The sequence below is a fragment of the Ciconia boyciana genome, chromosome 2 (assembly GCF_034638445.1).
Source record: "Ciconia boyciana chromosome 2, ASM3463844v1, whole genome shotgun sequence".
Classification (NCBI taxonomy): Eukaryota; Metazoa; Chordata; class Aves; order Ciconiiformes; family Ciconiidae; genus Ciconia; species Ciconia boyciana.
This window is the reverse complement of record NC_132935.1, coordinates 34,984,316-35,012,314: the sequence shown is the minus strand read 5'-3', so window position 1 is coordinate 35,012,314 and position 27,999 is coordinate 34,984,316. Positions and strand designations below refer to the sequence as shown.

General features: G+C 36.9%; 1 protein-coding gene across 4 annotated transcripts in view; it reads left to right on the top strand.

Annotated features, from left to right (window-relative positions):
* The window catches only part of CRISPLD1 (cysteine rich secretory protein LCCL domain containing 1), a 47,543-nt gene extending 20,895 nt beyond the window's left edge, over positions 1-26,648 (top strand). The window contains exons 2-14 of one of the 4 annotated variants that reach the window (XM_072852317.1): positions 3,019-3,137; positions 3,260-3,392; positions 4,913-5,028; positions 5,640-5,740; positions 6,805-6,984; positions 7,077-7,137; positions 7,263-7,329; positions 7,985-8,115; positions 11,312-11,355; positions 11,449-11,521; positions 13,716-13,791; positions 23,254-23,384; positions 25,107-26,647. In XM_072852317.1, the coding sequence (XP_072708418.1) occupies positions 3,019-3,137; positions 3,260-3,392; positions 4,913-5,028; positions 5,640-5,740; positions 6,805-6,984; positions 7,077-7,137; positions 7,263-7,329; positions 7,985-8,115; positions 11,312-11,355; positions 11,449-11,521; positions 13,716-13,791; positions 23,254-23,384; positions 25,107-25,158 (1,284 nt within the window). In that variant the 3' untranslated portion in view covers positions 25,159-26,647. Of the gene's footprint in view, positions 1-3,018; positions 3,138-3,259; positions 3,393-4,912; positions 5,029-5,639; positions 5,741-6,804; positions 6,985-7,076; positions 7,138-7,262; positions 7,330-7,984; positions 8,116-11,311; positions 11,356-11,448; positions 11,522-13,715; positions 13,792-13,929; positions 14,143-23,253; positions 23,385-25,106 lie in introns of those variants that run through there. The other 3 variants (XM_072852315.1, XM_072852318.1, XM_072852316.1) reach the window with 3 other exon arrangements.
* Positions 26,649-27,999: the final 1,351 nt, after the last annotated feature.

The window sequence follows — 27,999 nt, the reverse complement described above, 5'->3', positions numbered from 1 at the left end:
AGGAAAACTGAAAAATTTCAATTGAAACAAAATTTGTTTTAATCCTCTAATTACTTGTTTTCAATTAAAACTGCAAAAAATTGTGATTAGCTCAGTTCTAACATCTCTATTACTTCATTCCCTTCCGTCCCTCTCATATATGTCATGAAATGCTGATTCTCTGGAGTTTCTGTCATTGGACCTGTCATTACGATTGACATGGAAGGGCAGTGACCAAGGAAGGCTGATGTTATATCACTGCGTTAGAGGACTCCAGAGCAGAGTCATAAGTGAAGCTGCTTCAAGGAAAGTGCACTATGATAGGGCTCACTTCACCATAAACAGTAGTAAATAAAAACCCTGCAAAGCACCAATGGGACAGATTTAAACTCTAACATAAAAATAAATAAGGTGATTACCTCATGATGAGCCTTAAGCTATGACCTCTTGCCCTTAATTAATTGTGCAGATTCCTCTCTGAGATAATCTCGCACACACAAACCCATTCTTGGGGAGAGTGGAGTTGGCTGTCTCGCTCATATACCAACCTTTTCTGGATTCAGGAACGACTGTGCAATGAGCAAAAATATCCAAGCACCCCAAGCTCCTCATTGCTGATATTGTCTCCTGCGCTATGCTTCAGTCAAAGAGCTTCACTGCATCCCATCTGCTCAGCCATGAAGATTATTTCTTTGCTGCAGCTAAGGTTGTGGCCTAGAAGTGTGCCTATCTCTGGCTGGGCAAGTAGTGGGGAGTGAAGACAATATTTTATGCTTGGGTGAAGGCAGAGAAACAGTTAAAAAAGAAGGAATTTTTTTGAAGGCAGTATCCAATCTCAGCAATACCTTGGAGTGTGGGTGTTCATCTGTCAGGAGGATTAACAATTAATTTAACTTTTTCATCAAAAGGCTATTCTTGCAGAGTTCTGGATGGCTCTGTCATGCATAGCTTTCATCAGTCTTTAAAAGAAAATTTTGTTAAAGATAACTACTTCACAAGCTTGAGGAATTGATTCAAGCAGCTACTCTTGACTACCTAGCTCTCATCTTCCAAAAAATCATTATTTCAGTTAAAATAGCTACATAAAATATTTTGAAACTTGCGTGGACCCCCACAACAGTACAATTCATTTAACTGTGACTGCTGTTTTCAGAGTTGAAAATGTGGAGTGGTGCTTTGCAAGAGAATATTTTGTGGCATTTGTTTTAAAATGTTACATTCTCGTGATTCCATTGTAGAATGATGAAGCAATTGTACTACAATTTATGAGAAAAAAATATGTATGTGGAAGAAGCGTGTTAATCTTTGTTTTTTACAATGGTTACAATAGGAAGAAGAGTTATTTACGACGGTGTGACAAGGAAAGGGAAGAGGAAAAGATTTATACAAGCTATCATATAAAACTTTCTTATTTAAGATTAGAATATTTTCATATGAAGATTAAAGAATGTTATGGCTTATGACATTTAAATACAGGCCCACTAGGGTGAATAGAAAATTCCTACTGTTTCCTAAAGTCAGTGGGTTTTGTAACCATATGTGGGTTAAAAGCTTTATTCTGTCATTATTATACTGTTAGAGTAATTCTGTCAAAATAAATGTTGCATTTTGGGAGTCAAAATGTACGCTGTAAATTTCTTATTTGCAGATAATATTAATAATAACAGACAAAATGGAATTCAATGTATTAGAGACTTCTGAAGAAGAGAACCAAGAACAGATATTCTAGGATTAAACTGGGTGATATTAAAGTCTTTACATAATCGTGGTCTTACATAACCAAGGACATATTTGTTTTTAATGAGTAATCTGATTAATAAGGTGAAAACTGCATGTCAAAATCAATAGCAAAAAAAATCCTAGCACATGGAATTTGTCTGTTATATTTCTGTATTCTTTGGCTGTGTTAAGGAGTTTTTTACCTTTAATCTGTGCCAAAAATTTGTAGACACGATCTCCAGTGTCTGCATGGGAATTTGGGTTTGGAAATACTGAATTACTGTCATTTAGATAAGACAGTCTCACTCTAAGAAACTTAGTCTGAACTTACGATGAAATAATTGAGCTTCTATCAAGAAATGTGTTTCCTTGAAATATTTCAGTTTCCTAACCTGACGGTTGGTATCAGACAGTCAGGTATCTGGAAACTACTTCTGCAACTATCAGGAGATTTTAAAAGTCAAGCAGCAGTATGGATACTTTGCACAAGAGGGACCACTTTGAGTAAACCCCAGCTTAATGCAGTAAAAACTCTGCATACACAGGATGGTATAATTTCTTCCAAGAACAGTAGTTTTTAGTATGCTTTTGAAAGAAAGAAACTTGCATTTGCCTTTCAGCTACAAGGCTATTCTTCCATGTCCCTTAAAGAATAAAAAATAAGGATAAATAATTGTGATAAACAATATTTCATAATCTTTTTCTTTAACTTGTCCTAAGTATGCCTCTTACTAACATGAAAGCCTCCTTTTTTGCCAACCTAGCCATAAAACCAATGAATGCCAACCTTACTCTAGTTTTCATATTTTGTGTTTGCACTGTGTATTATTTCAACAAAAGCTGATTATAGAAAAGGGAGAGAAAAGCACTTTCATTTCAAATAAACTATTGGTTTAGAGGAAATAAAGCCTTATGTTGAAAGTGTGTTGGATAATACCCTTTTGGCTAAGAAAAGTGCCTCTTACTAAAAAGAAATCTCACAAGACAGAAAATGCACTTAATTTAGCTTGGAAAGTTGAACTAAGCCTTTCAGTTTCATATTTGTCTTTTATTCACTTCAGCATGGCTGCACATGCTTTTAAAGAGAATGCTGTGCAGGGATTAAAACTTTTTTTTTCTCTTGGTGAAAACATTTTTTTTTCTTATGTAACACAAATGGGGCATACAATTGTCAAGTCTCGCTTTTTTCTTCAGTCTTCTGCCCCAGTAACAGAAGCTTGAAAAATGGACAATCCTCTTTTTTTTTTTTTTTTTTTTTAATAAGAGATACCAACCAAGTATTTCAAAGAAGATGTCCCTTTCTTTTCTTTCAAATTTCAGACATGGGACACAGAACTGGAGAGATCTGCAGAGTCGTGGGCTGAAACCTGTCTATGGGAGCATGGGCCTGCAAGCCTTCTTCCATCAATTGGGCAGAATTTGGGGGCACACTGGGGAAGGTAGTTTAAGATACTGTTTTATACTATAAATTTTTTTTTAATCTAACAAAATTTGCTTAAAGGTAGAATGATAGAAGCGACAACTTTTGAATGATCTAACAGACTACTACTGGCTTTCATAGGTACAGACCTCCAACATTTCATGTCCAAGCATGGTATGATGAAGTGAGAGATTTCACGTATCCCCATCCTCATGAATGCAACCCATATTGTCCATACAAATGCTCTGGTCCTGTTTGTACACATTACACACAGGTATGTAGGTGGGTTTGTTTTTTGTCAGCTATGGAAAAGAGAGGTCAAGACCTCCAGTTAGTTTGCTGTATGACATGTAAAACATATTAATCTTGCAGTATATACCATAGCACTAAAGCACAAAAGGGGCTTGTTGTTATTAGACTCCATAGTTACAAGCATTGGGTATTGGTGACATAGAGTAGGGTTGTCATACAAATCTTTAGATTCCATCCTCATAAATACCACTTCCTTAACAGGATTAAGGAAGAAGTTCACAAAACGCAGTACTAAGTGTTACTGCTCAGTGCACTTTGTATAATCTAGTCTGTGCTGGTATGCTGGTAGTCCTTTCTGTAATATGCTGAAGAAACAGCACATTTAAAAAAAAAGGTTTTCTTAGGTGAATTCCTCAGATCAAACCACAGTTTTTAACACGTTGCTTTAACTTCAGCAAGATTTTGAAATTGCATAAGAACTAATTTATTTGGTACTTCTGAAATCTGTGTATCTAGCCTGAATTTTTCCAGGGGGGAACCAGTCACGTTTTCAGTGAATGGAAAATATGTGATCCTCAGGTTATACTAAAATCCACGTATAATATTCAATATAATATTAGAAAACTTCAAAATGATTAGTTTTTAAACACTTATTGTTTGTTTACTAGCACAATTTACAATTGTATCTAATTTTAAGACAGAATTGCCTCCATATTCTTATTTACCATTTCTGTAAAAATACCTTTAATTACACTTATCCATTATATGCGAGTTCTACAATAAATATATTTAGTTCTTTGTGGTACTAATTCTTCACAGTACCTATCTCTTTCAACTCACAAATCCTTTTGGAACTACACAGTTGGCTTATCTTGAACTAATACAAGTTTAGCACCTGTCATATTTGTCTAATTTGAACGTTCCAGCCTTTGCCATTCAGATTATTTTGAGATCTGAAATGAAAGTGGTTTCAACAGATGAATAAAGGAGCACAGCCACCATAGATTGCAATGACGTGAAAGCATATTCATTTAAAATCCTTTACTTGAATCTTTTCAGTGTATGAGTTTTTTTCTGAATAGTTTTATCGTTTATGTTACCTCCTTTCACTGCTGACAAATACCTATTCTCTCAGTCTAACCAATCTAAACCCCTCTGGGTCCTTAGGTTGGCTGAGAACTCCAGGGCACAGGAACCTAACTTCTTCTAACTCACAATTATCTATTAATTGTAATTCCAAGAATCAGTTCTTCAGATTATGTTTTGTAAATATTTTGCTACACTTTCAAACATATGCTTAGACCATTTATATGAAATGAGAGCCATATCTTTTGTAACAAGGTAATGCTTTTCTTTCTAATAAGGATATAACTGAATGGCCTTTTGACAGTGGTAATTAGGTCACTTCAACCCATTTATAACAGAGGGGAATATAACATCACTTCTGTGATTTGAGTTTTATACGTTGAAGTTCGGAGATGGTTTCGATTTTATGTTAATCAGCTTTGGTTTTCACATGCCTTTCTCTTTCCTTTTCCATAGGTTGTTTGGGCTACAAGTAGCAGAATTGGTTGTGCAATTAATTTGTGTCATAACATGAACATCTGGGGACAGATTTGGCCAAAAGCAGTCTATCTTGTATGCAATTATTCTCCTAAGTAAGTAGGCTGACACCCAGTAATATCTTGAGCGGGCAAGATACTTTATAATAATCCAGGAAGTAATCTGAAAGGAAATCAGTCCGGGTTTTCTATTTTTTGTACTATTACAAAGTAGAGCATTGTTTGCAAGGCAGCCTTTGGCTGAGCAAATGCTCTTGTGATTTTCTAGAGCTTCAGTTTTCTGGCCTGTGTTTTAGCATACAACATCAGAGTTCTTTGTTGTAGTCTGATATTTGTCTGAAAAATAAATGTATCTCCCCATTGTGACTTTAAGGAATGTGTAACATGAAGCCCATGGTTAAGATAAAATTCTATAGAATATTCCATTTAGGAGAGCAGAGACTGTTCTCATGTAATTGAGGAATTTAGTCTTACGGTGTTATGCTAATCTAAAAAGATCTTACATCAGTTTACAGCAGTATTTCAGTTTTTTCTTCATGAACTTTTCAATTACTTCTTGTGCATTTGGTATATCAAAACAATGTTATAGTCTAAGTGTTTGCTCTTTTTCATCATTTATTTTTCCACATATTAAATGCTGTTTAATGATAAAATGTTCATTTATTAAGGCATGTTTTGATAATTTTTTTTTTTTTTTTGGTGTAAAGGGGTAACTGGTGGGGTCATGCTCCTTATAAACCTGGCCGCCCTTGTTCCGCATGTCCCCCTAGTTTTGGAGGAGGTTGCAGAGAAAATCTTTGTTACAGAGGTATGTACTATTTCAACAGTACAACTATAAATGGGCAGAGAAATGTAACCTTTCTTTTGCTTTCTTTCCTCATTATGCTTTAACATAGTGGAATAGAATATATTATGCAAGTGCCCAGAGACCTGGTAGGGGCCTACTTTACTATGATGAATGAGGTCATGTACTTATGATACGTGAGGCCAAGCCTCACCAGAGGGAGTGGAATGTACTGAACTCCTGCTGATTTAAGTGCCAGTTGAGGGCTTTCGGTACACAAAGATGTAGACTGTCACTGTGTGCTATTTGTATGCCTTTCTGTAATTATAGTGGAAGTCTATGCTGTGATTTGTTTATAGGGAAACATGTTATCTCAGAGACATAGCCATGTGCATTGCTATAAGAAAAATCAAGAACAAAATATTCATATTTTATAGCATTGAAACACAGCATATTATGAAGCTGCTATTTCTTTTTGTTTTACTCTATGTACAAGTAATTTAGCAATTTTTGTTAGTAACTTTTGAAAGTTATTCATCTATTCATATGGACCATAAAAGCTGCATCAATGTGCCCAAATACTTTCCTTATGGTTCTTGCTTAAGTAAGAAATGTAGATTCAGTGATGAGTATTTCAAAATTATTTTCATTATGTATGAACAGAAGGGCCTCATTTTCAGGTGTATGTTTTTATGAAATTGTCTTCTTTAATTACAAGTTATCTATGAACTTGGTAAAATTCTTCAAATGTATAAAACAAATATGACCTTTGTTTTATTGGTTTTCTGATGACATAAAGAAGATACTAAAACAGAAGTGTTAAGAGCACTTTCATACCTCTGTTGTGCTGCCTGTGCTAGAAAAATTCTACCTTTTTTCAGCATCAGAAAGATACTTGAGATGTATTGTTAAGCTGGAGGTCTTCATCTTATGAAGCAGTGGGAAGTTTTCCTTGCTTTCTTGCTTGTATTCACCCACCATTTTTTGAAAACAAAGCCATGTTATCAAAACATGGTAAGGAATTTATATTCCACAAACACTGAACTTTTTTGCCTGAGAGATTATTTTTTGCCCGTTTTCTGAAACAGAGGATTCAGAAAGGCCTTACTCTCCCCACGAACCAGAAGAGGAAACCAATGAGATTGAACGGCAGCGATCCAAAGCCCAGGATGCAACGGCACAAAGCCGGCCAAGAACTCATTCACCTTCAGGCTCCACAGGCAGTGATGACAGTGAGAAAAATGAAGTAATAAGCACACAGCAAATGTGTAAGGAATTTACCTGATTTGCAAGTGGTCAACAAATTTGAATTATATAGTATTGAATTCATTGCAGTGAAATTGCTTTTTGCTTGTTTTAGCTCAGATTGTTTCATGTGAAGTAAGGCTAAGAGATCAGTGCAAAGGAACAACTTGCAATAGGTATGGTAAATTTTACAGTTGTCATTCTGAGATTATTATAAAAGGCTATATTTGTATGTGAGCTGGAATATTTTCCCTTTTTGTAATCACAGGATTTAAGACCAAGTTGTATTTTATTTTCTTAGGTATGAATGTCCTGCTGGCTGTTTGGATAGCAAAGCCAAAGTTATTGGAAGTGTACATTATGAAATGGTAAACTTTTTAAAATTAGATTTTGTATCAGTAGATTGTTTAATGAAATTTCTTTTCTGTTGGAATACTAGTTAAAATCATATTAAGAATGGATTTTGAAGAAATCAATATTCACCAAAAATAAAAGCTTACACCAAATGTTTAAGATGGCATTAGCCGATAGATGATCTAAGTTTGCATCTGCTATTCTGCATGTACTGTCCAAATGTATTTCATACTTCTTATACATGCACAGAAATAGAATTTTTGTGTCTGCATATTTGGGTGTAAATACGTGAAGGTGCGACTTAAGGAGAAAAACAGCAATTTGTGGGTATACTCATATAAATTGTTTCAGTAAGGCAGGCCTACTTGTGTAAGCTTAATGCTAGCTGAAAATATATCATTTACTCTGTAGAACTGAAAAACACTATAGGAAATAACAGCTACTGTGAACAATATACTGTAAGTGAGTATAGTTTGCCTCTGAGTGAGGCAAAGTGGTGTTTTCTTAATTTGAAATAATACCTACATAGACCACATTGAACTTAATAGATTATCTACCAAGTTTTTAATGACACATTGTAATTAAAACCTGATTTTTTCACAAATAAATTACAATGTGAAATAGTGGCTTTGTCTGACATGGCACTGCTTTTCCTGGTCTGTTTTTCAGCAATCCAGTATTTGTAAAGCTGCCATACATTATGGCATCCTAGACAATGAAGGTGGTTGGGTTGATGTCACTAGGCAAGGAAGGAAAAATTACTTTATCAAGTCCTACAGAAATGGCATTCAGTCAATTGGGTAAGTTTTCTTAAAATGTATGGAAAGTTTTTCACCTGTTTCTTTTTATTTCATACAAAATATATCACAGTAATAACATTTTGTTCATACTTTTTACCATAAAGAATATGAAAATGCTATAAAAAGGCATGTGGATATACAGATATTGTATCCATTCTGAAATTTTAGCCAGTGTCTAATGGTGTACAGAAAAGTGATGCAATAATGATGCGAAAAAAGGTGAAATAATTTACAAAATCACTTGGGCAGTAAGTTAGTATTTGTAGTTGAATAATCTCAATATTTGGAGTATTCAGTTAATTCATTTGTAAGTGTTAGTACATACTGGCACTGAACTAGATTGTTTTACATGTTTTGGACAAAGCTGGTAATATTTCCAGGGTTGGCCCATGGACACAGTAATCTATGACAGCTACCAAGGCAATAATCTTTCAAGTTTGTGTTTGGAAGTGACCCTCTTGTACTGTGCATATGAATAATATGAACCAAGTAGCAAGTACACCTCTTCCTGTATGTTTAATAGTTTCATCACAATTCCACAATTTACATATGCTATTTCACGCCAATATTTTGCACAATTTCTGCATTGGCCAGTGATGGAATAATATCACATATGGTGGAAGTGTCATTTGGAGGTGTACTACACTGTTCAGGTGCTTGCCCTAAGACTGGTATGTGAAAACAGGTCCAAGTACTTGTTGACATGCTAAAAGAAAAACCAGAAAAACAGTGTATTAAGGTGGAGAATACTTGGCTGTTTCCATACATAATTATCCAATGATAGGACAACATTGGTATTAGTATGTTTGAATCGAAGATATTATTAGTATTTGCAAATTATGCTTCACTATATCTTAATGTATTCTGCAGAGATGTACACTGCTGTCCTTATTTCTGTCTATAGTTAGTATATGTGTAATAGTAGTATGTGTGTAACAGTTAATGTATGGGTAATATCGAACTGAAAGAAAACAGAATTTTGCTGAGTGATATATTTGGCTCAGGTGTGAACCAGAGGGTAAGGAGATAGGTAATCATTAGAGGCTGTGCTCTCACTCTGTGCTGTGCAAACAAATGCCATGTGCTATGACACCTTTCATAATTTCTCTTTTCAACAGATTTACCTAATCCAGGATAGAGAAAAACACTGACCAGGTAGACTAAATTCAGTGGCCTATAATTTGGGCTACCTGGGTAGCACTTAAGGCATTGATATCAGTTTCTTTGGGTCATCCAATGAGCTGACTGTGGTTTAAGTTACCCCCCCTAAAAATGAAGATACAGACAAATCTCTCTTTTTTAAATGCTTTGAGACAAAGAGAGAAGTAAATCTTGATTATATCAATACTAACATATTAGGAGCCAGCTTTCTTACAAATGTAGGAGTAGTTAAACTGTAGAAAATCTTCAAACTAGAAGAAATTGATTTCCCATCATTTGAAATCTCTGTGTTTCTATGCCATCTGAGACAAAACTGTACAGGTGTCCAGTCTACAAAGTGTGTTTAGCACCTATCCTCTGAGAATCGGAACTCAGAGTGAGGTGTTAACACTTGGTTTTGTTTTCTGTGGGCATGGATAATTGTATCATTGCTGAATAGTAATGGCCGTTTTGGTTTTGTGATTCAGACATTGTAAAAAAAATTTAGATGCCTTATACATAAAAGACTGTTAAAGGACCAAATCTATACCTTCCTATGTACAAGTATATTTCAGGAAACTCCTGCTTCAATGTGTGTGCACAGATGACATAATTCTTCGTTAATGTCCTATAGTATTTAAGACATCACCTTTTAGAGTGAATTTACAAAATACTGTGATCAGGCATCAGCTTTATAAGTCAGTATATAAATCAAAGTCTTTGAGATAAATAAAGATGGTTTACCAAAGTTTCAACCTTCAAAAGGCCCATCAATAAAGCTGGGGATCCCTTGCAGCTACCTGACTATCACCAGTGTCTCTAGGTGGAGCCTTACATAAACTATGTATCTATTCAATGAATAGGTGAAATGAAGTGGATCTCACCTCTAGTGCATATTGCAAAACAGAAAGGCAGAAAAGGGAATGTCAGTGTAACATATAGCAAATTTCCTAATCTTCAGCTCCTTTGATTTATAATCAGGATTGCTAATACAGATGTTTTTTCAACTGTTGCATTTTTGTAGTATAGAATACCATTTTTAACAATATCTCAGCAAGCTAATCAACAATAGAATACAGTGAAGTATTCCCATATCAGTGTTTGACAATGCTAGGGCAACAGAAGTATGAGCTAACTCCATGAAAGCAAATTGGAATCCAATAAATGAGCAAATGTGAAATTGGTGGGCGATACAACTAAATAAACCAATGCATAGTTTCTGAATACAAATTGCAGTGCTATGGAGCACACAGGAGTAACTTGCTGCAAAGGTGAATAGGGAATCAGTTCCTTGGGTTTTTTTAAAATAATAAATAACTTTATGGGTGCCAAAAGCATCATCAGCTTCTTTGTTACAGATGAAAAATATTAGAATGAGTTAAAAGAGGAGTAAGAGAGGAGTAAAATAGGAGATAAAGAGGAGTAAAATAGAAGTGTTTATCAATTATAATGTAACAACAGAATGTATGTACCTGACTTTATATAACAACAGGAAACAGATACATCTGAGTACCGTATGTACTGAGTCTGTCAGAAAAACAGACTGTTACATTTTATACTGGGTTTATAGTGATACTGGTGATAAACATAGACACAAGATCCAAAAGTAAAATTTAATGAAATTTTTCAAAAAGGCTGCCAGGAGAAACTCCCAGTGTTGGAGCTGTTTGTAGGAATGAACCTTTGGGGGGGAACGAATGATCTCTTCTGGTAGGTGGATGGTTGTGAGCAATTCTCAGCGACAGATTTTGGTTGCTACATTTTGAGGGACAAATAGATTGCGTAATTTGTTCCTAGCACACTTATTCTCTTAGCAAATTAAATTACTGAAAGAGTTTAACATGCATTCCTGGTTTTCAGACAGACTCACTGGGAATACAAAGTAAAGTGTCATTGCATTAAATAGATTCACAACTGGGGAGAGGGGGTGCAGTGAGTTAAAATTGACTGGGGACAATGTCTTGAGTTTTTTTCTAGATTCTCTAATAACAATTCTCGCTAGAAGAAATCATTGAGAGATGTTATTTACTGACTAAGTCTATTACTTCTTTTTCAGAAAATACCAGTCTGCTAACTCCTTCACTGTCTCTAAAGTAACAGGTTAGCATTTATTTCTTGTAAACTCAGTACTACTTTGAGTTATGTTTTTTCTAAATGGCACACATTTATTCATTTCTGTTTTACTTTCTTCAGTTCAAGCTATCACCTGTGAAACAACAGTGGAACAATTGTGCCCATTTCAAAAACCAGCCTCACACTGCCCAAGGTAAAATTCTTTGAGTCTTATTAATTCAAAGTGCTGTCATATTTTCTGTCAGTTACTAATTATCTATAGTTGTCATTGATAAAGGTGACAACAGTGGCTGTAAAAGTGAAGCCAGAAATGTTTTACTGATATTTTAGTCTTTGGTCTAAGATAAGCAAAGATGATCTACAGGCTTTTTCATTAGGAGAATCTCACTTTCTTTTGCCCATAAAGATCTTTCTTTGGTCCCTTGGCAAATCTTAGTGAAATTGTTGTTGGTTAAACCAGAGTGTGAAGTAAGATGCATTTTTCTTTTTCATTGTCCGCTATTAAATCTATGCACCTTGGGCAAAATACACTTTATTTCAGTTTATTTGCCTGTAAAATAGATACAATAAAAGGATATGATACAGATATTTATCGTAGATACATATATTTATCATAGAAGTTATCAACTCGTTTGTGAGTTTTGGAGGATAGAGTGAGCAGATATGTTTGCAAAAAAATTGAAATACGTGTTGTTAAGGTAAGGTGTGGTCTGCAGGTCAGTTAACAGCTTTAAGAATATGCACCATTTATTTGAAGCCTACATTTTTAACTCTTTGAAAGGAGCCTGTGCCGCAGTATTTTGAGGAAGGAAATTGGTAACAGTTCTTAAAGCCATAGATGAGTCAAAGGTAAATACACTGTAGCATGAATTACCGCAAACTAAGCTGGAGATATCCACAGGATTACTTTCATAGCAATCCTACAGCCAATACAGGAAGCAAGTACAAAGCCAGAACTGCTAGGAAAACATCCCGTCGTGTAGCACTTGGGTCCGTAGACTTTTTTGGTGTTTGGCTATGAGTCCTGGCTTTCTAGCTGGAAGATGTGGAGAAGTAAGCAAAGGAGTGGAATGCAGGAATGGATGGGTACAATGTCATATTTCTATATTTTTCTTTTTTTCTTCATTATTAAAACTAAAACTAGCTTCATTAAGAGGAAAATAGGGTCTATCTTCAAGAAAATTTAAAAATAAAAATAAGGTTAAAATGACTGATTAATTCTGATGCATCAACTTAAGGAACTTCACAAGAGCAGCAATTCATTCAAGATTCTGTGCATGCTCTTAACTTAATTCTGAAAATGTAGTCTCAGGAGTTAAAAGCAGTAATCAGCTATGGCATTGATTGCACAACCTCATTTTTCCCTCTCATGCCCTAATCATAAATCAGCAGGTCTTCATAAATCAAAGGCCTCTTTGACATCTTGCTTCCTTCGGACGAAAATCTCTTTCCTAGCTGCATCAGCCTGTTTTAATTGCTCATCTGGTAAGACTGTAGCATGCCCAAGTGGTGTGACGTGCCGAATATCAATTAGAGCATGGATACGGTCCTGGAGAAGAACGCTTGCCCTGGGCTGCCCCGTGTAGGGTGGCTCCAAAGCCATTAGGGCATGACCCATTTTTTAAATGAAACAGCTCAGAGTAGATCTGGAGCTGACTGGTACTTCTTCCTTGTGGCATATCACAATTGCCAAACAAGATGCTTGATACCTTCTATACTATTGTTAGCTTCCCACATGCTTTTCCTGTGCATTTTGGAGCTACAGCAGGCAGAAATCACAGAGAGAGTTTTTCTCAAAGGTTAACAGAACGCAGTTGAATAAAGACAGTCTTTGTTTCAGTAGCTTTCTGATCTCCTAGAATCAGCTAGGAATCTCATTACCTTCCAAAGTTTTTCATTTTAGCCACAGATGCCAGGTGCTCACCCTCATTATAAGCTGCTAAATTGGCTTGCATCACCAGGTCACCAGCATCATAGCAGGTCCTCATTCAGATATGCCTCTCCTGTGAAGGTATTCAACTGTACAGTTTGTATAGCATGCTGTAGAAACAGATAATAATATAAGACTGAACAGTCTCTCTTCTCACTGGCTTTTCTACTGGCCTCACATATGTTGAACAACACCATCTGCTTATCCAAAAGGAAGAAGACCAGACCTCTTGAAGTATGTTTTCAAGCACTTTCTTATGAACCACAACGTACATCAGCAATGCTTTCACACATATTGTCAAAGCCTCAAGAACTGACAGCCTTTTACTATCAGCATGGACACATATGTATGCATCATCAAATTGATTTATACTCAATAATGTTGATGTTGAATATGATATAGTAATACTCTGATATCGTTCTTCCTAACTCTGTGTGGTTAATTTTTGATATTTCAGGGTGTATTGTCCTCGCAACTGTATGCAGGCAAATCCACACTATGCTCGTGTAATTGGAACACAAATTTATTCCGATGTAAGTATAGTGATTTACATTGCATTACATAATAAAATATAAAATCCTATGAAAAGCTATAATGTAAAGATAATAAGATATAATAAAGATATCCAGTTTTCCTCCATATGCTGATTTTTTACACAGTTTTTTTGGAAGTTCTTTTTCAGAGGCTCCCATTTAAGTTAGTAGTACTCAGCTGCTGAAGATAACGGAAAGTTATTTGAAGACTCAGCGTAGACTGCAGTAGTCTCTGGACCCATATTTTCAATTTTTTATCAAAATTCCCACTGATTTGTTCAGTATTGGCAGTGTATACTCATTTAAACCCTGGCTCTTTAGACCCTGATGCAACCATAACTTCTGTCAAATTAAACTAGCCAAAAAAAATTATTCTGAAAATAAATGTCCACAGTCTCATTATTTTGGATATTTCTTATCTGTCTAGATAGCTAAATATTTGCAGCAAGATTTTGATATATTTGTGTACAGTATCTCACGTCATATTATTTTAACAGAGCGATTTTTTTTTTGGTCGTTCTGTTTCCTAGACAACTTTTTTTTCCCTGACTTTTCTACATAGTGTTTAGTTCTGAAGTGGGTAGAAATAATGAAAAGAAAGTTCTTTTTTATGCCTCTCCTTTGTCATCTCTCTATGGAGAAGCCAGGATGTAGTGGCAGAGAGAGCAGTTCACATTTTTGCCAGTCAACGGTTTGTTTTAACTCTTTTAGCTGTCGTAAGGAATGGTATGGCAACCAGCTGGGTCACATGATGATTTTCACTACTTTCCAGCACTTTGAAATGTGTGAAAATAATATGCAAATATTTATTCATCATTATTTTGAAACTAACTAATGTCCATTAGATTACCTGAGTAACTTGTCCCGAAAACACTCTTGTCTGTGAGTAGTGTTACATGTGTGAAAAGTACTTCCAATTCAGGAAGTAAATTGATTTGTGCATGTGGAACTGGGTCCTTAAAGCGTTTAAGAGGGGCACTGAAAATAGATGCAGTGATAGTTCATTTTGTGGAAAACAATTTTCTTTCAGTCCTGTGGTTGCAATCAAAGGTTACAGCCAAAGTTAGAAAAGACTTGTAGGGTTAGGATTTGTAACTTGTTGTGGGAGAAAGAAGACCCATTTCTGTTTAACTTACATAGGAGAACATCTCAGAATATGTATTTGCTTTGGTTGGAGAAGTCCCAGATTACTTCAATTAGTATTATAGAGTTATGCTTTAAAATTATTCTAGATGTACTATCTCATTATTCATCTCCGTTGTATAGAAATGTGTGCAGCCATACTGCTTTTAGGAAAAAATGGACATAAATACAGGTAAGAAACTAGGGATGGGAGTCTTCTTATCAACTTCAGATGCTGTCAGGGTAGTTATCTACACCAAAGGTGCTATTCTAGGTTCTGTTTATAGTAGTTTGTAGCACATACAGTATAGTGGTAAAGGAGATAAATAGGCATCTGCATAACAGAATTCATTTGACCTTTTCAGAGCGTCTACCTCAGTATGAGATGAATTGCCTAATAGAGACATCTATTCCTCTCCATTTCTTACAGAAGGGTCCTAGGGCACCTAGCTTAGATATAGACAGATGTGTCTTACCTATATTTGTATAGATTATCCCATCGATGGTATCAGCATTATGAAATTTTCTACAATGTTCCTTTGTTGCTAACATTTAAATTATTTTAAAGTTACTTCTTATTGAAATTTTCACTAAATAATATGATTATTTTGTGTATTATAATTTATTATTGAACTAGTTCCAGGTGAAGTATTTATAGAGAATAATCTATTTTACAGTTTTAATAATCTCTTTTGCAGTTTCTCATGTATTCACAGACAGTTTTGTTCATAGATATAGAGAATTCAGTTGCCCACTTATAGCAAATGTATTTGAAATTGCAGTCCATGATCTACTTGGTTGATTCCACAAACAGATTTTTTTTTGTGACATTCCTGCAAATTCTTTTGTTTCAAAAATGCATATATATGTGTATGGATGTATGCATATATGCACATGACTATTTATTTGCACTAGTGCTTAGGCCACTTGCATTCAGTAAATGAAGAAGATCTTGCAGAGATATTAAGATAAAAAGAAAATAACTTTAATAGATGTCACTAATGCAAAAAGATGTTTACAAGACCATTTTTGTAGTATTCATGAGAATCTAGTTAAACTTCTTTTCTGGCTTTGGTCTGATCAGACATTCATTCTTAAACTCATTTCATATTTTACAGTGACTTTTTTTTCCTCCCTGTTCCTGAGAAGGGTTGTTCTCTGGTTTATCAGTAGTGCCCCACAGAATTTTTACCTTTTTCTTCCCATTCTTTTTTTCCTTTGACGTTGCAATGACTGTCCCTAACTCAGTTGAAACAAAACCCCCCATTATTTAATCCTCCATTCTCCCAGTCTGCTAGCTCTTGTCTCTTTGTCTGTGGCAGATAAATCACAGCCATGGTTCATATAGCCAGCATCTCTAAACTTATGTGTGTGGGGAGTTTTCTTGTAATACCCATCCCCCTGTGCTCTATACCTTCTATTTTTTTAGTTGATCTCCCTTTGTTTCTCTTGTCTTGAGGTAGGCTGCAAGCTCTTTAAAACAAAAATATCTCTTATTCTGCATGTATGGTACAATTAGTTTATTTTCTGAATAGACCTATTATGGTATGAATAAGAACTGTAGTATGGGTCATTCTCAGCAGACAGAAGCACAAATTTCTCATTCTGCATATGGCCCAAACACATTGCCACCTTTGTGCTTTGTGTCTCTGCTGGTCCCACTGCTAAGGGTTTCCACATGGCAATGCTTTGCCTTGTTGGGAGACCTGGAAAAAAAGAAAGTTTCCTCCTATCTTGTGCTGAAGAGTTGGTTCCACTTTTCAACTCTGGTTAATCCATTTTGTCTAAAACTTTTTGCCTCTTATTTCTGGAATTTCAGAATCGTGTCATGTTCACAAGCATTTAAAAAATATCTGTATTTTTAAAGCACTATTCAATATAACCTCATTTGTAAAATAAAATAAAAAACTTCCCAAGAACTGAATCATGTCAGGCCCGATGTGATTGTCTGAACTCTGTTGGAGATGATCTTGCAGCGCCTGCCTGTACAGAGATTGTCCTTTGTTGTTGCTGTTAGTCCCTGGATCATCAAGGTACCAAAATAACAAACATTTTCACAGAGAGAAGGGGAGGCTACAACAGTTCAGTTGAAAATTCCTTCACTTGCAGATTTTTTTGGTAAAATTTTATTTCAATGGACACACCTTAGATATGTATATGGTAGAAATTCTTAACCACATTGCAGTTGCCTTATAAGAATTTCTAAAGAGATTAAGGTTTGTATTTATCCTGTTGTTTTCAGAGGAGGCAACATTTTCCCAAAGACAATCTCTTACCAGTAGTGACTCTACATTATGGGTGTTGATTGAGCAGTTCTACAAAAAAATTCAGCCTCCTTCTGGGGGCTAGAGATCAACAAAGGTCTTTTATCTAAAGAATTTGATGGAGTTGTATAATTTCATACCATCTGAGAACTTTGGCAATATTAATTTTTGTTTCAGTAACCATATATGGAAATATTTCCCTAATACTTGTGTAAAAGTATTCATAATTCTCTGCCGTGGTGAACTATAAACAATATGATGTAAAAAAGCTATTAAATAGTTCTATAGTCCTGTGATGGTGAGGGAGAGATGCTTGTGGTTAAAATGCCTTTGCAGAGTACTGCTATGCTGAGGTAGATATTTGGTATTTTGCTGAGTAGCTGAAGAAGGAAAATAATTAAGCAGCTTGGTATTCAGATTCTATGACCTGTTAAATACTAACAAATTTCAGAGGGTTCACAGCACAGCAATAAAGCAAGGTCATATAATGCTATATGAATTGTTTATGTTAACTTAAAAATACTGCCTTATATATTCTTTGGAGTGAGTTCATCAAAATTAAAGAACCAAACCCAAATCTCTGATGAAGACTTCCAGAAAGTGACATAAGGCTGCTAATGTAAAATACCAATAATATGCTGAAAGTTGTGATAGACCTAAGTGTGAAATCCTGCTCCGCTTAAATTAACAGGAGGTTCACCTTAACAGTTCAAGGAAGTGTGATCAGGATGACATAATATTATTAAGTACAGGAAATATTATGGCATCAGTACTGGAATCTGATTTCATTTAGATGAAGATTGCCAAGCCAATGAGAAGTTCTTGAAAGCTCAAAGCAGATAATACTTTCTCAAAAAAATTATATTATATATATATTGATAAAACTACATGCATTTATTCATCTGTATTCTTATGACCTAATTCATAATTATGAATTTATACTCATTTAATTGTTCATCTATTCAAAAAGTATGCACATTTATTCTCCAATCTCATCTGGAAGGCAGCATCAGAATAGCAGTTTATTTTTCATCTGATAATAGCCTCTGAGCTGGCCTCATGAACACCATTCTTCTGACCTCTCCTTTTTCACATATCCCATATAAGCGTCTTCCCTTTAGCTTTAAAATGTTGTGCATTAGCCTAGCTGTACTTCATTGATCCAGGAACCAGTTGTGGTACCAATGCTAACAATGACCCCATCCTTTACTGGAAATAGTTTCCAAAAAACAGTCAGACTCTTCTGTCAAAATCTCCATCCCTTGACTTTTCCTTTCTTTTTTACTCGACTAGAAACTTCCAAATAACATTGGAACAGCCAGGATCTTAGCTACCCTCAAACGTAATTATGAAGGTATTTACCTATCTAATGACTTACATAAAGTGTAGCCTTTTGGTTACTATTACAAAGGTGACAAACTTTGATCTTTCTTTTCCCCAATTGTAGCTCTAGCTTTTTTAATATCTCCAATGTGAACTGAAAACAAAGTTACTACTGTATTATAGTACTAGTAATTAATAGTGTCCTAGTTCTTCACCATAGTTAATTGCTTGTAAATCTCATCTTTTGTTTCTTTAGACTGTAATCCTGTATTGCAGAGGCCATTTTTCCCCCTGTATATTTGAAATTGCACATGATCAATCTGATCTTAACTTACTCCCATAGTAGGAGTACATAAAGGATGCTATAATCCTAAAAATAAGCTGACTACTGGTGTTCAGGATATAACAAAAGTCTTGTAGCCCTGGGAGGAGGAGAAAAAAGTACAGAGGAGTATAAACGACATCCCTTCTGGCATTTTCAAAAACTGCAGCCAGCAGTGTGAAGAGAAAAATTCTAAAGCATCTTTGCAAAAGATTCTTTGCATAAACAATTTCAAATCTTTCCTCCTAGAAATACTATAACATTAAAAGACAAACTATATAACAGTGAAACTGGCAAGTTCTGTGCTTGGAATGAGAGTAGGAAAATCACTGCTATTTTAAATTCCTGATTTTATAGAGCATTGAGATTACAAAATGGCTACGGTAACAGATACAACTGGAAGAAATGCAATTCTTGTTTAAATAGTGGTCTGGGTGACTAGCTATTCATATTTATATTGGCTAAGTTTTTAAGGTTGGTTGAGGAGAGACCTATTGTATTGAAGACTTTTTCCACAAAACAACTTGGCTTCAAGTGGAGATTCACTGTAGCTGGCACTACACTTTGCTGTGCTGTGTATTGAAGATTGGGACCTACATTCTGCAGTGTCTAAGAAGTTTTATTCTTCTGGTGACTAATTTTTGAAATGTTGAAAGAGTAGTAGAGGACTGCAAGTTTAAATCAATTATTTAAATGAACATTATCAAGATTGTCACTGAGCAATCCTGTGTGGATGTTATTTATGCTACATAGGTTCATGAGAGGAATTAGTGACCAGAGAATGTAGGTTCACTCAGATAAAAATGCTGTTAACTTCACAGAGAATTTTGCCTGTGTAAAGTTTGTGGAATTAGTCCCTGATTTAAAAATTCTTCTTTTGAAGCAATTTTGAAGTCTTTACCTCCTGACTCTATTTCCTCACTCAGAATTAAGGAGCTAAAGCCATTAGTCTGCCCTTAATCAACTGTCATAGCTAAGGGATGATTTTAGACCTCTATCTTCTATTTGATGCTCAGATTATACCTTTAATCTAATTAGCTTTTAATATCTGCCCATGCCTGGATAGGAAATTGTGGTGTACCCTTCGAATATGGATCATTTCACTGCTGTTTGAGGTTTTGCACCTAGAGATGGAATTATTGCAGTCTATCTCTCACCTTTGGGGTAGGACATCCTCCTAGAAACATGACTGCAACGTGCCTTTGCTGTTCTACAGTTCCCCTGTTTGGCTGTGGCTGGAGGTTAAACTGAATCTCCTGTTCTCTAATAATTAATGGGACTAAGGTTTGAGTTTTACTCCCTCTCTGCTGCTGAAGTGAAGGCTGATAGAGCCTTTCATTTTGAAAGGTTCAAGAATTCAAACACGTTCCTCATCCTTGAACTGATACAGCCTGAAATAAATGATTTTGGGGTCATGCTGCAGGAGATCTTTGAAGAGGAAGTGTCTGTACTGCTATAAATTGGCATAATTCATAGAATCATAGAATCATAGAATGGTTTGGGTTGGAAGGGACCTTTAAAGGTCATCTAGTCCAACGCCCCTGCAATGAGCAGGAACATCTTCAACTAGATCAGGTTGCTCAGAGCCCCATCCAACCTGAGCTTGAATGTTTCCAGGGATGGGGCATCCACCACCTCTCTGGGCAACTGGTTCCAGTGTTTCACCACCCTCACTGTAAAAAATTTCTTTCTTAAATCCAGTCTAAATCTGCCCTCCCTTAAAACCATTACCCCTTGTCCTATCGCAACAGGCCCTGCTAAAAAGTTTGTCCCCATCTTTCTTATAAGCCCCCTTTTAAGTATTGAAAGGCTGCAATAAGGTGTCCCCACAGCCTTCTCTTCTCCAGGCTAAACAACCTCAACTCTCTCAGCTTTTTCTCATAGGAGAGGTGTTCCATCCCTCTGATCATTTTTGTGGCCCTCCTCTGGACCCGCTCCAGCAGGTCCATGTCTTTCCTGTGCTGAGGGCTCCAGAGCTGGATGCAGCACTCCAGGTGGGGTCTCACCAGAGCAGAGCAGAGGGGCAGAATCACCCCCCTCGACCTGCTGGTCACGCTTCTTTTGATGCAGCCCAGGATACGGTTGGCTTTCTGGGCTGTGAGCACACATTGTTGGCTCATGTCCAGCTTTTCATCCACTGGTATCCCCAAGCCTTTCTCAGCAGGGCTGCTTTCAATCCCTTCATCCCCCAGCCTGTATTGATATTGAGGATTGCCCCGACCCAGGTGCAGGACCCTGCACTTGGCCTTGTTGAACCTCTGAGATTCACATGGGCCCATGGGCCTTGTTCAGGTCCCTCTGGATGGCATCCCATCCCTCACGTGTGTCAGCGGCACCACTTAGCTTGGTGTCATCTGCAAACTTGCTGGGGATGCACTCGATCCCACTATCAATGTCATTGATGAAAATTTTGAACAGCGCTGGTCCCAGTATGGACCCCTGAGCAACACCACTTGTCACCAACCTCCATCTGGACATTGAGCCATTGACCATTACCCTCTGGATGTGACCATCCAACCAATTCCTCATCCACCGAACAGTCCATCCATCAAATCCATATCTCTCCAAGTTAGAGAGAAGGATGTTGTGGGGGACCGTGTCAAAGGCCTTACAGAAGTCCAGATAGATGACATCCGTAGCTCTTCCCTTGCCCACTGATGTAGTCACTCCATCATAGAAGGCCACTAGGTTGGTCAGGCAGGACTTGCCCTTGGTGAAGCCATGCTGGCTGTCTCAAATCACCTCCCTGTTCTCCATGTGCCTTAGCATAGCTTCTAGGAGGATCTGTTCCATGATCTTCGCAGGCACAGAGGTGAAGCTGACAGGTTGGTAGTTCCCAGGGTCATCCTTTCTACTCTTTTTAAAGGTGGGTGTAATGTTTCCCTTCTTCCAGTCACCAGGGACTTCACCTGACTGCCATGACTTTTCAGATATCATGGAGAGTGTCTTGGCAGCTACATCAGCCAATTCCCTCAGGACTCTGGGATGCAACTCCTCAGGTCCCATAGTCTTATGTATGTTCAGGTTCCTTAGATAGTCACGAACCTGATCTTCTCTTACAGCGGGAGGGACTTTCCTCCCCTAATCCCTCTCTTGTGGTCTATCCACTTGAGAGGTGTGGGAAGAGGGGTTGCCAGTGAAGACTGAAGCAAAAAGGTTGTTGAGTACCTCAGCCTTCTCCTCACCTGTTGTTACCAGTTTGCCAGTCTTGCTCATTGGTGGGGAGGGGGGAGGGTGTATGCTTTCTTTGACCTTCCTTTTCTGGCTGACATACCTGTAGAAGCCCTTCTTATTATTCTTTACATCCCTTGCCAAGTTCAGCTCCAGCTGTGCCTTGGCCTTCCTGACCCCAACCCTGCACAACCGGGCAGTGTCCCTCTACTCTTCCCAGGACACTTGTCCCTGCTTCCACTGTCTGTGCAGTTCCTTCTTGTCCTTTAGTTTGACCAGCAGGTCTTGACTCAGCCATGCCACTCTCTTGCCTTCCTTTCCTGATTTCTTACACCTGGGTATCAAGAGCTCTTGTGCTGTGTGGAAAGCATCCTTAAAGGTCTGCCAGCTCTGTTCTGCTCCCTTGTCCCTGAGGGCAGTTTCCCAGGGGGTCCTATTGACTAACTCCTTGGAGAGCTGGAAGTTTGCTTTCCTAAAACTCAGGGTCCTGACATTACTCTTCGCCTGGCCCATATCCCTCAGGACTGTGAACTCCACCAGTGCGTGATCACTGCAGCCCAGGCTGCCTCCAGTCTTGACGTCACCAGTTAGCTCACTTGCCTTGGTGACCATCAGGTGCAGTATCGCATCCCCTCTGGTGGGGCTGTCTACTGTCTGGCTTAAGAAGTTATCCTCAATGCACTCCAGGAGTCTCCTGGATTGCTTACAGCTTGCCATGCTACTTTTCCAGCAGATGTTGGGGTGGTTGAAGTTCCCCATCAGGATGAGAGCCTGCGAGTGTGATGCATCCTGTAGCTGGAGTAAGAAGACTTCATCAATAGGCTCCCCTTGATCAGGTGGCCTGTAGTAGACACCAACCACAAGGTTCCCTTTGTTGCCTCAGTCTCTAATTCTTACCCATAAGCTTTCAACCTGCTCGTGGCTATTCTTCAGAGACAGCTCTTCACACTCCATCCATTTCCTGATGTCCCTTCTGAACTGTCCCTCCCTTCACACTCCTTCCACACCTGTCCCTTCTGAACAGCCTGTAGCCATCAATAGCCACACTCCAGTCATGGGATTCATCCAACCAAGTTTCGGTAATGGCAATTGCTATGAAACGGATTTAAATACTGTAAGATTAATAAAATTAGTCATGCAATAAATATAATTATTTTATGTTTCCTAGAACTTGGTTTAAATGTCTTTATTAGTTTTCTTCTAAACAATTTTGAAACAAAAGGATGAATGAAAACTAATCTTCTCCTCATTCTTTCTTAGATATCCAGTATCTGCCGGGCAGCAGTACATGCTGGTGTAGTCCGCAACCAGGGCGGTTATGTTGATGTTATGCCAGTAGACAAAAGAAAGGTGTACGTTGCTTCCTTTCAAAATGGGATATATTCAGAAAGGTACAGAGCCCAGTTTCAAAGATTACGCTTTACCCTTCACCTCGATAAGATTTACAAAGTCTTGCATTGTGTCTGTTTGTACCTGGGGCAGTGCTAGAAACCAAACAAACAGGCCAACGTGGATGATTTACAGAGCTTTTGTAACAGCTGTGGTGACTTTGGAGAAGCTGTGGTACCAGAGCTGCCTGCCTCCTCTAAGCTCATATATCATTACTCTAAAAAGCTGCTTGTGAAATAAAATGACCCTCTTGTTTACTTTCCTGGTTCTGTTGCAACTAACAAAATATTTGATAAGAAAATTGCCTTTGCTTTCTTTGGGATTTTTTTAAAATTAATATTAGTGATTTATTCTGTCCAAGTTAGAGGATCTGCAATAGACTAGTAGCTGATGCAAGTTCATGATGAAATGTTCATTACTGATTTACATGGTATTGAACCAGTGAGCCTGGTTCATAAATAATATTCACAAACACTAAAATTCACAATCATTAAAACATATTTTTTAATTCTTTTTTTTTAATGATTTGACTGTTTTTAACAGTGTTTTTCTGAAAGATGTGGAGATGCTGTGAAAGTTCATTTAGCTGTATTCAGTGTATTCATGTGTTCTATGATGATAACGCATGGCTACATGTTGCAGATTAAATTTAATCCCGGAAAGAGTTCTCCAGGTTCTAAAGGACGAAAGAGAAATTACCTTAAAAAAAACCTTGTACCACTCTTTTAGTCCTGTAAAGCTAAGAATGATTGTAACCTGTAAAACTACAGGCTTTCCACGAAATTTGTGTGGGAAAAAACCTCCAAAAGTTTCTGTAGAGAACTTGGAAGTAGGAAAAGATATTTTTTTCTTATTTTTAATTGGGGGTGGGGGGATGTCCTGCATCTTTCCCTCAAACCTTTCAACAAACCTGAAAACTTGTAAAATACAGATTTCCTTTGCTTAGTGGGTGACTTAATTTACACATTTTTTGGCCTTTCCACATGACCATCCAGTTCCCTCAGAAAGAGTGCTTCCTTACTGACACTTTTGTTCTCCATCTCAATCTCCTCATTGAGTAGAGATGTAGCCAGGAAAAGTGTTGCAAATTTAATCATTATTTGTACTTTACCGTCTTGGTAAAGTTTGGAAGGTCAGCGGTTTGGAAAACAGTCCCATGCAAGTTTTCTGTAAAGCAGAAGAAGATGGATTGTAATGCCATTGCAGGCAACCTGTTTCATTGTGCCCTTCCTTACTTTCACCTCCATTTCCCTTTCATTCCCTGATATGCCTCAAACAGGCTTTGCAAAAGAGAAAACAATGGGACAATTAAATATAAGCAACTAACAAACAAGTGATGTCCTAGGTCTGCAAGTTCTATCCGAATATAGTTACTAGAATAGTGAGCATAAGATACATGCTTTCTCTTTTTCCTAAAAACATTTTTTAGTATTTTGCTTCAATAGAGCTTTATCCTTTAAACGAGAATCCCTCATCACAAACGATTACTTGAATTTTTTTGTGTTATGATTTGTTCCTAATAAGCCGCTTGGAAGAAAAATTAATCTGAAATTTATGTAATTTTTATTTGTAACAGCTTTAAAAAAAATTCTTAGATAGTTAAAGTTATGAGTAGTCACAGGAAGAGTCGCAGGATCCTAGAACTGTATTTTACAATTTGAAAATTTGAGTCATTGGAGTGTTGCAGTCTTAAAAGTAACATCAGAAATGTTTTTATGTTTCAGTTTACAGAATCCTCCAGGAAGCAAGGCGTTCAGAGTATTTGCTGTTGTTTGAGTCTAGCAAGTAAAATGTAAAACAAGCAAGTGAAAACAGAGCACTTGGAAGAGAATAATAAAGGCCATTTCTTATAATTACTGAAGTTTGTATAAAGCTGTAACATTATTGTACAGAAGATGTATACTGCTTTCCACCAAAAAGTTTAAATTACATATATATCTTAATGAAAAAAATCTGTAAAAGTAAACATGGGAGAAAAATTAATTTGAAAATCTATAATGATATATAACATTATTTTGAATCCTGTGTTAAATATTGCTATATTTTCTTAGCAGTTACTCCTATACAGTTAATTCAAAGCTCATAAATGTTCTTTGTTTTCTTCATCTGAATATATTATTGTATGGTGCTTTATATATGCCACTAACAGTAACCTTAAAACTATACCATAGGGAGGCCTGAGTTTTTATTTCCAATGTACATAAAAGAAGCCATCCCAATAATTCAATATAATAAATCATGCCTTAAAGTAAAATAAAAATATATATAACTTTTTGATGATTTACAGTAGCATTAGCCATGCAAGCATAAATGAAGAGCTAGACTGTTTTCAATTTCACACTAATCATAAGTACAAATACCTATTTTGAAGTAAAAAGGAAAATGTAAAATATAGGGAAGTCCTGGCTCATATTAGCTTGTTTTCCTCTAAAGAAATATTTTTAAGAGACTGGGCCATTCATGTTTATTATTTCTTAAATATGTTAATAAATAAAATGTTTATTGGATGCTGCTAAGCTCTTTAGTTCGAATAAGCAATTCATTATGGCCCAGTCCTTCACAGACTTCACAGATATTCAGCTATCTTGGGATGTGTGAGTGAGAGATAGACATATATAACCTTGAAGAATCTGAGAAAATTTTCATATTGAGAAGTGGAGTAACCTGAAATTAAGGAATAAGCCATCAGTTCTGCAATGCAGCTCTGCACACATACATGCTTTATTTTTACCATGTGACTCCTTCAATTTACCTAAATTGAGTTTCAGCAAAAACGTAGGATTGTACACATACATAAAAACTTGCAAGCTTGAGGCCTTAAGCTGTGCATGGTATCCGTATACTATACATTAATATGAGGATAAATGTTCAAGAAAATCTTAAAGAAAATGGTAACAAAGGCTAACCTTGCTCCTCATGACCTGGCAAATACTCCTGCAGGCCAGGAAGTATAGTGGTACGGAGCCCAGTGACGATTATGTCATTTGTTGCTTCACCATTTTTAAAAATTCATCTATGGTGAACAACCTTGTGCATTAATTTTACCATATTATGGTATATGAAGAACATGTAGTGGTGATACTATGTTTCTTTCTATGAAAAGTGTATTGGTGCTTTAAGACTGAAAAGCTGTTAAACTTTATTTTTGGTATTTTTTGTTTCTGTTGTTGAATTTATTACCTTCCAACTTGTAAACTTATTTGTATTCTTTGTATTTCAGAATACTATATTCTGCCTTCTGTTTTGCTACATGTACTACCTCATGTAGTTAGGCAAGCTTTGTAAGTTTTTTTAATCTGTTTTGAATAAAATTAATTTACATAGTAAGAGTACCTTTGACAGCCTTTATTTTGGATTGTTTGTCCTGCCTCTAGAAGAAAAAAAACAACAGCTACCCAAAACTTACTTTTTTTTCCTGACCTAAACATTGCAAGTGTACAACCAAGCAGTACACATAGTCTGAGGTTCTAAGAGCTGTAAAGGCAATTTAGGCACAAAACTTCCATTAATTGCATTGGGAATTTTATGGATAAATCTCTGGTCATTTTTTCAAGTTTTGACCAGGGTCTTGGGGAACAGATTGCTTTCTCATTTTAATGGGGAACTCTGTGTCAAGAAGTAGTTATAAAAAAGCCACCACCTTTTATTCAGTCCAGCTCTTTGCTGTTGCGGTAAATGTTTCTAGTGCAAATGTTCCTAGCTACATTTGTTGGGAACAAGCAGGTTTTTACATTACACATACTTTTTTTGCCTCATGAGAATAATGGTCAGCTTGGGAGTTCCAGTTGGGAAATCTATTTAATTGATGAGGGATTAATTAAATAGTGATTAATTAAATAGTGATTAATAGGTATTAATTAAATATTAATGACAAACAGTCTTTAATATATAACCCCTTTTTTTTGCAGGTGGTGGCAGGGGGGTATTGAAAAAAGCTTTATATAGATTTTGCAATACTGGCATTAACCATTTTTCAGAATTGAAACCAAAGTGCAAGTAGACTTTTACTATGACGGGACTCCAAGTCACTCAAAGGCTTGAGATAGACTTGCACTGCCTTTCCTTAAAAGCACCAAAGCAGTAACACAGAAAGGCCTTGCGATACCTATAGTTGGGGTTATCAGAATGTAAAGTGGAGTAAGGCCACTTCTGAAATTAAGGGCACGCAGAACTGCTGAGGGAGACATTTGAAACAAAATGGTGTGAATGCAACTGTAGTGTCCCCTTCCACACAGGTGGGACACTTTCTTGCAGCCTGGCCTTGCCACCCAGCAGCTCTCCATGTCCCCTTGCCTGGCCCGTGGTCCCCAGCAGTTGCCTCAGGAGCCCATGGGAAGCCTGTTGGGTGCTGCAGAGCCTGGGCGGTGAGCTAGCTCCCTGCTATGCTGACCAGGCAGTAGGGTGCACCGCTTTCTTTGGGCAGAGCAGAGCCTGGGCTGAGGGAAAAAACAAGACAGTCACACCTTCAGTCATAACCACAACTTCCTCACTTTGGGTAGATGGGTGATTGGAGTCCCATGTGGAAACACAGTTACCACACCTAATTTCTGCCTTTTTTCTCCATTTGTTCCTGACATCTTTTTTGTTCTGCTGCGTATCTTTGCTTCCTCTCCTCTC